The sequence below is a fragment of the Chionomys nivalis genome, chromosome 7 (genome assembly GCF_950005125.1).
Source record: "Chionomys nivalis chromosome 7, mChiNiv1.1, whole genome shotgun sequence".
NCBI classification, from domain to species: Eukaryota; Metazoa; Chordata; class Mammalia; order Rodentia; family Cricetidae; genus Chionomys; species Chionomys nivalis.
The window spans coordinates 62914990-62926522 of NC_080092.1; the positions used below are offsets into that span (position 1 = coordinate 62914990).

At 42.2% G+C, this 11533-nt stretch overlaps 1 protein-coding gene across 1 annotated transcript; it reads left to right on the forward strand.

The window, feature by feature from the left end:
- The first annotated feature begins 8862 nt into the window (after positions 1-8862).
- On the forward strand, positions 8863-10597 carry LOC130878006 (C-C motif chemokine 12-like). Its single transcript, XM_057775748.1, has 3 exons — positions 8863-8992; positions 9640-9754; positions 10144-10597. Exons 1-3 carry the CDS (start codon positions 8917-8919, stop codon positions 10247-10249), a joined length of 297 nt encoding a protein of 98 aa, XP_057631731.1. The 5' UTR covers positions 8863-8916; the 3' UTR covers positions 10250-10597.
- The last annotated feature ends 936 nt before the right edge of the window (positions 10598-11533 follow it).

Sequence of the window (11533 nt, forward strand, 5' to 3'; positions counted from 1 at the left end):
TGGGGACACAACCACCTGTTGGGGAGATTAAACTTCAGCTGGAAAATGGCTGGGTCTTGAAAATGTAACAGTACACCCCACAGGGTGAGAAGGGGATTCCTAACCCTTGCATAAATTTTATTTCTAGAAGCTTTACCAGGCTTATAGGAAGGAATTCGCACAAAGATTCTCTCACGCCTCTACTAAGGACAGTGGAATATATTTTTGAAATATATTCAGAAGAAGTGCTGTCATCCTACAAAAAAAAAAACAGTGCTAGAAGATTCTACACACATTGACACACTGCTGGGGAATAAAGCCACCATCAGGCTTGCTCAGCTGTGAACGTTGAAGCCGTAATAACAACAGGCCTAGCAAGATGTCCCCACAGGCGCAGCAGTGGCATGAACATCATGGGAGCAACCAACCTCTTTCTGATTGGGAAGAACTCACTTCTAAGTGGACATATAATTAAACCAACCCCTAAAGATCCATCACTATAGCCATAGATAAACACACTTCTGAACCCTTGAGAAGCTTCTCCTTGTGGCAGATGATGGCTGACACAAAAACTCAGAAATGGTCAGTGTGTACAGAAGAAGACTGTGGGATGCTCAGCCCTAAATTTGACATCTACATCATGCCCCAAATTCCCAAGGTTCAGTGATCCTTGTAGAAGAGGAGCTAGAAAAATGGTAACAGCCCAAGGCAGTGGATGACAGCAGAGATATAAGAGGGAATTGGTACATATCTGCTAGCATTGGTAGTGATAGCACACACAAGACCAAGTTGATCTGGAAGTTCTACCTCCAGCTGAGGCGCAATTGGCAACTGAGGGCTGCCAGGAGTGGGAGAGTCAGATTTCTTTGGGGGTGCAGCCCATGAGAGACTACTCATGTTCCTCTAGCGGACCCTATACCCATTCTTATACTCATGGCACTAAATGGTCTCCATAGGTTCAAAAAGAAGGAGAGGGAGGGGGAAGGGAGAGGGAGAGGGAGGGGGAGGAGGAGGAGGAGGAGGAGGAGGAGGAGGAGGAGGAGGAGGAGGAGAAGAAGAAGAAGAAGAAGAAGAAGAAGAAGAAGAAGAAGAAGAAGAAGAAGAAGAAGAAGAAGAAGAAGAAGAAGAAGAAGAAGAAGAAGAAGAAGAAAATGGGGAGGGGATCATGTGGTGGAGACAGGAGACTGGGAGAAAGGTCATGGGGAATAGAGCTCATTAAAACACATCATATATATGCATAAAATTCTCAATCAACATAAAATATTTAAAAACATGCTCCGAGTTTGATGTTTTCTACTAGTCCCAAAGGAAAGCTGCTTTTCCAGAACCTAATCTATACAGGGAATGGGAACACCCAGGCAGAGAATCATCAGGCCTCCCTGAAGTAGAAAGGGCAAGTGTTGAGGGCCTGGTTTGAGAGCAATTGGTGACTGAGACCTAATCATACGTTGCCACCACACCTACAGGGATGCTGAAAGAGCAGCAATATCCAGGTAGTCATGCAAAAAAGACTTTCCAGAGAAACCCTGTCTCATTTTTACATAATTGAAACCCTAAAGACCGACTTACCTCAGTTTCCATGTACTTATCCCAGTACGCTGTCCCTGATTTTGACAAAGTGTCACAAATACATAAAAAGGCAAGAAATACACAGATTTGGGAGGGAGGAAGCAAACCAGGGACCTCAATAAAGACATAGCAGAAAATCTGTATTCGTTGCACTGAGAACTAAAAGTAATTATGGGTAACACTGTAAGGGCTAAAGTTGCAAAAAACAAGAAAATGTCAGCAGGGACGGGGAGGCACTAATAAAGAACCAGAAAGATGGTCTAAGGATCATAACACCCTGACAGAAAATAACAACATCATCCAGGGGCTCTCCAGCAGAGCAGGCAGAGCCAAGGAAGCAATCAGTAAGGCAGAGGGATGGGCCCATGGAAGTTTCCAGAACTGAGATGCAGAGAGGAAATAAAATGGGATATCCCAGAACTCTAAAAGATAAATGCTGAAAACGCATATGCAAAGTGAGGCTATCAAAGGGAAGGAAGGAAAAAGGAGAAGGAAAACCTGTGAAGCATTAGCAACTGAGAATTTTCCAGAACTAATGACAGAGGCCAACCATATGCCAGATGAAGACTTCAATACCTCACAGATCTGGGAGGACAATCAGCGGGGCTAAGTGACCTGCACAGTGTCACTAATCATCTGGGTTTAATGTGATTCTAAATGACATTTATGGAAAGTTCTATTAAGTAAGAACTGAAAACAAAATACACATTCTTTTCAACATGAGTGCAAACATTTACAAAATGACCTGTGTTTGGTAAGTGTAAAAGAATTGAAACTGCATAACACATGCTTCTCAGCCATGATAGAATTAAACTTAAAGGGCAATAAAAGAAAGATGGAAAGTCTCCAAATACTTGGAGATTAAACTTCCTAGTTCTAAATAATGCATCAACTCAGCAAAAATCTCAAGAGAAAGTCAAACATATTTTGTATAAAGTAGAACTAAAACACAAAGTAGCAAAATTTGTTAGATGGAGCAAAATCATTAGAAGGAAATGTAAATATTGAAAGAAAGTAGAAAATAAGAAGCATCTAAAATGAACAACTTAATTTTCAACCTAATAAAAACAGAAATAGAAAAGTAAATATAGATCCCAAGGAAGCAAAGGAAAATAAGAGCAGAGAATAGAAAAATCAATGAAGCCAAACCTGATCCTTAAAAGGAATAACAACAACAAAAATCAACAAATCTACAGCTAGGACAACCACAAGACATCAAAGGTACAAGTTACTACTCTCCAAAACACAAGAAGAGCCATCACTACCACTCTTCTGTACACTATAGACAATAAAGACATGGTATAAGGAACTCTTCATCCAAATTTTGAAGCTTAGTGAAAATGTCAGTTTCTTGAAATACACACTACCAATGCTCACAAAAGAAAAAAACAGATAACCAAACATCCCCATATCAGTCACAGACTGGGTAAATAGCAGTTCTCCAACCCAGAAAGAATCAAGATCTCTCAAATGGGTGGTGCCTAGTGAGTTCGAAAGGATATTTAATTAACATATAATTGCCCAACACCTTGTTCCAAGATACAGAAGTAGAGAGAACATTTGCAAATCCACTGTCTGAGGCCAGGGAGATCTGAATAGACAGCTGTTCAGGGCTTGCAGGCAGGAAGACTCCATGCTGCCGCTTGTCTATTCTTCCCAACATAAGCCGGGTGACGAATCACAGCAGAAGAAAAGCAAGGGCCAGCAGGACATCACACATGAGACCCATGAGCATAAATGCAGACTGCCTCAGCGAAGTGTCCGAAGGTGGAACCCAATAACACATTTAAAAGTGAAATGCCACAACGAAGTCTAATTTATTCCATGGAGGAAAGGCTAGGGAGACAGGTGAGTGGACATGTGCCTGCCGCCCAAGCATGAGGAATAGAGATGGGGTCCCCAGCACCCACGTAAGAAGGTGGGCTTGAGGCTCTGGGTCCTCAACTCTAGCACTTCAGGAGGAGAACAGAGACAGGTGGATCCTGGGTCCTTGGTGGCCAGCTGAAGTGGAGGACTCCAGATTCAGTGAAGAGACCTTATCTCAGAACACAAGGTGGAGAAGTGATTGAGGATATGAAGTCATGAAGTCAATTTTCAACCTTCACACTTACTTGCTCAAGTGAGTACACTCAGACATGCATGTGCCTCACATATGAGTCACACATATGTATGCAAGCTAAATCTTTTTTAAAAATTAAAAATTACTGTGGCAATCTATCACATCAATCAGCTGAAGGACAAAATGTCACACAATGCTATCAATAGACTCTTATTTTAACAAAAGTATACACAAAAACACATATCCATTTGGGGTTGTGCAACCAAAGTCATTTCTCAACACACTGGGGACAATGGGGAGCTTCTCAACCTAGTAAACATCCACAAAGATCTGCAGCAGACTCCACACTCACTGCTGGTAAGTTTCTCTTAGGTTGGAGACTTGCAGAGCAGGGATGCTCCCTCTCTGTCTCAGTGTCACAGCTCTGAAAGTCCTGGCTGACTCATTAACACAGACAAGAAGACAAAAAGAGCACAGACAGGAAGAAAGAAATTCAGCTGCGTTCAAGAAAAACATGACTGCCTTTTACATAAAATTACAAAGAATCAATAATAGGTATAAAACAACACTCTTACAATTAATTTGTGATCATAGAAGATTACAGAATATGAGGCTATGGTGTAAGATTCAATAGCCTTCCATTATATCAGCAATGGACAGGTAATTAATGACACCATATTATATATAGTACCACTAAAATTATGTACATAGTAGTACTTAACCATAGGAGAGACATGTAATATACATGAGAAAAGCTGCACAACTCTATGAAAGGAGAAAAAACTCAGCCGATGGTGAGATCTGTGTTCACAGGGGGAGACTCAATACTGTCAGCCTCTAAGCTCTGCCCCAGATGACCTTTTCATACAACACAATTTCAATCAAAACCCCATCTAGTTCTCTGATGGATATTGACAAACCGGTTTTGAAGTTTACACAGAGAGGCAAAATACCCAAACCAGTTAGCACAGTGATGAAGAAGAAAGTCAGAGGACTCACATTACTGGACTTCGAGACTTATTACACAGCCACAGTCATCAAGATGTCGTGAGACTGATGACATGGAAGAAAATAAATAAATGGGACAGAAATAGATCCACCCAAACTACCTTTGAAAACCAGCAGAGGCAATTTAAAGGAAAAGTTTCAGCAAATGTATCTCTAACGACTGGGCGGACACACAAGAAGAAAGTGGGTCTAGACATAGACCTCGTGCTTCTCACAGAAATGAATGTGAAATGACTCAGAGAAGTAAGCCTTTCTACAACTTAAAATTCAAACCATACAGCACTATGTGGACTCCACTGGTTTTAGAAGACAGAGAATGCCCGAAACTGGAGAAAATAAGTGGTGGTGGGGATGGGGCAGTGTGATTGAAAGGGGGAGAATGCAGGTGGATTTGACCAACACAAATTATATGCGTGTATGACATTCTTAATCAGCAAAGAGATAACTTCTAGAAGATGGGACGGGACAAAATAAGTGACTTGGATTTGATGTGAACTTTATAGATACAGCATCAAAAGAACACACAAGTAAAATAACTGATAGATTAGATTTCATGAAAACCAAAACTTCCAATCTATAGAAGATGCTGTTGAGCAAGTGATCAAGCACAGATTAGAGGAAATTATTTGCAGAGCATATATCTGAAAAAGACTTATATGCAAAATATGTCAAGAATTCTTCTTAAAAGTCACTGCAGAGAGGTTAGAATTGGACAATAAAAACAATAGTGTGCGGGGGCTGGAGAGATGGCTCAGTGGTTAAGAGCATTGCCTGCTCTTCCAAAGGTCCTGAGTTCAATTCCCAGCAACCACATGGTGGCTCACAACCATCTGTAATGAGGTCTGGTGCCCTCTTCTGGCCTGCAGGCATATACACAGACAGAATATTGTACTCATAATAAATAAATAAATAAATATTAAAAAAAAAAACAATAGTGTGCAAGACCCAAAGGCAGCACACAGGCATCACCTAGCCTTCTTTACAGTACGAGTGAGAGGTTTTGAAGGGGAATTTTGAAAACAATTACATTCACAATAGCCTCAAAAAAAAGGAGAGAAAACTAAGAATGAAGCAAGAAGGCATAATGACTGTACAATGAAGTTAGGAAACACTGCTAAAATAAAATAAAGAGGATGTAAGGGAAGGAAAGCTTACTCATAGATTCATTTAAGATGTAAATACTAAAGCAACCTACAAACTCAAATCCCTGTCCAAATCCTAGTGACATGTTTAGTAGAAACAGGTGTACATCCTAAAATTCACTTAGAATATCAACGAACCCTAAAAAGTCCCTATAATCTTCAATTCCAAAATCTGCTACTAATTCACAGTAACCAAAACAGTGTGATGTTGACATAACAATAGACATAGACTAGTGAAACAGAACAGAGATCCCTGAAATAAATCCTACCACATATGGTCCAATAATTTTTAAGAAGACTGTCAAAAGTATTCAATTGCTTTCCCAAGAAATGGTTCTGGGAAAACTGGATATTCTCATGCAGAAGAACGAACTTGGGTCCTTTCCAAGCACCATATGAAAACTTAACTCACAATGTATCAAAGACCTAGTTTGAGATCTAAAACAATAAAACTCTGAGAAGATAGCATGGTGATGATGCTGGTATTAAGAAAGACTTTCTGTGCGTGGCTCCCAACTCACAAGTGGCAAAAAAAAAAAAAAAAAAAACTGCACAACTTAGACTTTGTGGTAACTAAAAAGTTTTAAAGGACAGCATCTGCAAAATGAAAGGGCAGTCCAGAGAAAGGGAAGAGAGAACATCTGCAACTCAACAACAAAAATTAATGACTTGACTCAAACACGGGCAAAACATTCCTTCAAAGAAAGCATGCACCCAGCTGATAAGTCCATGAAAACATGTCCATCACCAGGAAACATTAGAGCACTAGAAACAAACGTTGTGATGAGTGGCTACTTCCCATCTACTAAGATGTCCACTAGAGAAGACTGTAACAAGGGTCTCGAGGACGTGGTGGGAATGGAGCTTTGTGTGCGGCTGCTGAGCATGTCAAATAGGACAGCTCTTTGGGAAGAGTTCCTAAAATAAACAAAGACATGATTACCGTAACGTTCAGCAATTCCACTTCTGGATAGTTACTCAAATCTAAAAGGGGTATTGGTGAGACACTTGCCAACCCATGCAAATCAAAGGGTTATTTGCAACTAAAGCATGAAAAACTAGCTTGATGTTCATAGATGGATAAGCACACTGCCAAATCTAATGTGGAATCTCACAAGGACTGGAAGAAAGAGAGAAACTGTGGTATGCGCAACAACCATAGAAGTCTCTTGAGAACATACTGCTAAGTGGAATAAGGCAGTTGAAGAAGGTTTAAATGCATTGTACATTTGCTTACATGAGGTGGAGAAGTTGAAATCACAGAAGGGAACAGTGTCAGTGGATACTGTTGGGGAATGACACAATGGGTGAGATCAGGTGGCTCTGCAGGGTCAGGGAGCAGGTGGGGATGGAGCTGGTTTATTGAACATAGAATGTTCATCACAAAATAGAAAGAGTCATGGAGACTGATTACAAGTTAATGTGAACTGCACACTTTATAGTTAAGAATAGTAAATATGAATATATATGTTCATGAAAAATAGTAATTAATTTTCAAAAAGTAGAGAGAGAGCTATTAAACTAGAAAGTGCATAGAGAAACTTTACATGCCATATTTCTTAGTGAAAGGAGCCAGCCTGGAAGTGCTGTAATTTAAGATTCAATGGTGGTGATGCCGGAGTGGTAAGAGACAGGTGAGGTCAGCAATTTGCAACCTGGTTTCCCTCCATCTCTTCCTATGACCTCCCACCCACTGTGTGTCATGACGGGCTTTGGAAAGTTGATAGCAAACAGACCCAAACTTCCAGAATCTTCATGAACTCATGGGCTTCTCCAAATGATTTCACTGACTTCAGGATCAACTCCACTGCAGATTTCCCTCCCTCGCAGGATCCCCCCAGCGGAGGGATACCCCCACTAAAGATCTCTTCCCTATAAGATCAACCCCCTCTTGCCACACGATCTCACCCACTGAATTATATCATCCATTGCAGGATACCCACTGCAGGATTCCCACACTGCAGGATCCAACCCACTGTGAAATTTCATGCTCACTACAAGATCTTTTCCACTGTAAGGGTTCACATGCTGCAGAAGCAACTGCAACCAAGCCACTGCAGGGTCTCACCTACTACACAGTCTTCCTTCACTAAAGAATCCCTCACTGAAAGATCCTACACACCATAGGAACCTCCCACTGTGGGATCCACTCATTGTAGGGTCACACCCACTATAACATTGCCCCTCCATTGCAGGATCCCACCCACTCAAAATCATACCAACTACAGACTGAGTATCTCTAGGACTTTGGGACTTTCAGACATTGAGCCAAGCATACTGATGTAATTCTATTAACCCAGATGTTTGGAAGATGAAGACAGTTGATCCCAAATCCAAGGCCAGCCTGTTCTACAAAATTAGTTCAAGACTTGTTGGGCAACTAAGTTAACCCTATCCCAAAAGAGAAAAAAGGAGAGAGAGAGAGAGAGAGAGAGAGAGAGAGAGAGAGAGAGAGAGAGAGAGAGAGAGGGAGGGAGGAAGGAAGGAGAAACAAAGGAACAAAGAAAGGAAAGGAGCGCTGGTCAGATCATGTAGGTGTTCATAGTGGTAGAGCACATGCCTAGCCTGTGCAAGGCCAAGTCTAACATGTATAACACATGGTAACAAAAGGAAGGAAGAAAGAATTAGGAAAAGGAAGAAATTTGCAAACTCTGTATCCTGTCATCCCTCCAGGATTGTTTGGAGCTCAGCTGGGTACTGAGGAGCCCATCTGCTTTAGGGTTGCAGTGCCTGGTGTAATAAAGGCCAAAGTCAAAGACTTAGCCTATCTCCAGCCCACCTGCAGAACCCGGCTTCTCTTTACTCCTCTGTGACTTCTAGTTCCTGTTTTTTTTCCATTTCAAAGAAATGAGAAGCCCTTTGTCCTGTGACATCATTTCCTCCACGTTGCTGGGCTCAGCTGTATACCTTTCCACTTCAGTTTCACAGTCTAAGCAGGCAGGAGACAGAAACCGCACAACTTCCTTCCGGCTGTGAGGAAATCACCCCAGGATCTGATGCCTACTCAGCACGGCCTGGAGGATCTTACTTCTTCCTTCAGTAGGATCCTAGCAAGTTCCCTGCTCCATATAAAAGACAGATGGGGCCTCTAAGGGAGCAGAGACGGTGGTGCTACCTCCTGAAGCCTCCAGCTTTCCTTCCAAAGCCTTTGACCTCAACATGAAGATCTCCACAGCACTTCTGTGCCTGCTGCTCATAGCTGTCACCATCAGCCCACAGGTGTGGGCTGGGCCAGGTGAGACTTTCCCTTTCCCAGTCTCTCAGCACATCTCAGGACTGCTGGCAGTTCTGCTGTTGGAGAGACGGGGAGTACAGGAGAAATTAGAAAGAACCATTGTGACACAGCTAGCCAGAGAGCCAGAACCAAGTATCCAGACTATGGAGGCCAGGCCCTGTGATGTCTCCGACCCCAGCTATGGGACAAGATGCCGTAGGCAACCACTAAGGATACTGCCCTAGCCTTGTTTGGAAAGGTGGCCCAAAGTGGCCTTGCAGGTGAGAAGGACATCTTGCAATAGAGGAGTGACAGGAATGATGGCTTAAAGAAGAATTTTGGAGTCTTAGTCCAGAGTGGGTTCCAGAACAGCAGGCATATGTAGATAGTGGAGAAGCTTCTCAGCTTAAAAGTAGGTTGACTCTAAGCCATCAGCAGCAAGGGGATGACAGTAAGTTCTTACAACTAACTTTCCTGTGTCAGAAAATGATGAGGCTTTTTTTTCCATACACAGTCAATGGCCAGGGCTTATTCAGTAACATTCTGTGATTGGGCACTAGATATAGAACTCAGGAGCCACGACTCTTAAGTACAACCCAGTCTTCTCCGTCCCTTGTGAGAGCACCTTGCAGTGTTTCCTAACTCTCTCTTTATTAAATTATTTTCAGATTCAGTGTACATCCCAGTCACATGCTGTTTCGAAAAGGCTAAGAAGATCCCCACGAATAGGCTGAAGAGCTACAGCAGAATCACCAGCACCCAGTGTCCCTGGGAAGCTGTGATGTAAGTAGGCCACGCCCAGCACCATGGGCTAGTTTCCTATCTGAGGAGAAAAAGAAAAGTCTGGACTCATAGCCATAAGTGAAGCAAATAGAACATATTACTCACCTGGTCTTTTCCTCACCTAGATAAACAAAGCCAATTAGAGAATCCATTATATCAATCAGTTTGAAGAGATTATACCCAATTCATTTATCCAGAAAATTGAAACGATTGATCTAGCAGAGCAAGAACAGGGCTTCTTCCTGTGTCTTCTTTCTTACACCATTATCAATCTTCTCTCCTGACTCTCCATCTATGGATGAGTAGAAGAGGTCTGAACCAATAGGCCATGCATGCCCTGAGCACATAGCTGAGAGCACTCTGCCTAACCCCACACCCTCTCCCAACAGCTTCAGGACCATACTGGATAAAGAGATCTGTGCTGACCCCAGGGAGAAGTGGGTTGAGAAGGCCATAAAGAACTTGGATCAGAAGTTTCAATCTCGGAATCCTTGAACCTTCATGTCTGAGATCCCCGGGGAAATCTTCTGTACTCTCCCCTAACCTTTCCCCATGGGCAGTGTGATGTAATTTATTATGACGTTTAAAAAGATATGCTTTTAAATATTTAAAACATAGACTTGTTTAAATAATATTTAATGATATTTAAATTATGTTTTGGCAAAATAAACTGAATTTAATCTACATATTGTGTATTTACGTTTATATGAATGCAGTTAAATTATTGACAGCATGTCAGTGTTCTCCCTCGCACCTGCCTATAGGATTGTTTAATCCACACATGGTACATCAACATTATACAAGCTTTTGTATTCTTAGGGAACTGGTGTTCCTTTGAATGGAGGGTGTGTTTCCTACTGCTGTGTTTAGTGTTATTATATGGCTGTGGCATTTTAAAAGAAAAAAATAGATATGTATTTTTAAATACATTACTCCAATTTGGGGTCATGTTAATCTGAAGGTGAAACCCAACAGCAAAAGGTAACAGAGTGTAGGATCACCCTGCAGGAATGTCTTGTGGCTAGAAGGTTCTAGAAGAATGTGGCAGGACATGCCAGTCCCCTCTAGCCCTCTGGCTCAAGCCCTCCCAGTAGCTGCCCTTATTCATCAGCTTCTCTAAGCCTGTTCTTTCCTCACCACAGCCGCCTTTTCACAGAGTCCCTTTATGACCTCGTGCAACCGTCTAGAGACTTTTCTTTCAGACCTTTGCCATGTAATAAATTCTGAAGCCCAGAGTAGTCAGCATGTTAAGACTGACAAAAACCAACAAGGAAAGCTAGACATCTCTGTCCTACATCTACTGGGAATTTCCTATGAGGATGGCTCTCCGACATACCTGCTGTAGGCATGATAGACCACAAATGCACAGTGTCCTTCTGAGTTCCCCAGGAAAGAGGGGAGGATACTGAGTCGGAGAAAGGAATCTAGCCAGCTGCATGCCCCAAAACTGGAGGAACTGGTGGTAGGCATTAGAAATAAAGGGTTGTAGCCAGGGACTCTTGAACTGCAGGATGGGAAACCAGTATGAACTCAGTAAGTGGTCTCACAGTGTAAGGACAAGGACACACTGAGAGACAGTAAAAAGAGGAGTTGTCAGGTCTGAGCACAGGATGCCATGAGGAAGGAAGGGCCTAGGAGCAGCCACTGTAATGGCACAGGAAGACCTCAACAGTCTAAGATGGGTGCCAGCAAGGGTGAAATCAGAAATAGCAAGGCCAAGAGAGCAATGCTGTGTGGAATGCTGTAAAGGGAAACAAAGAACCCTAAATATGAACTCAT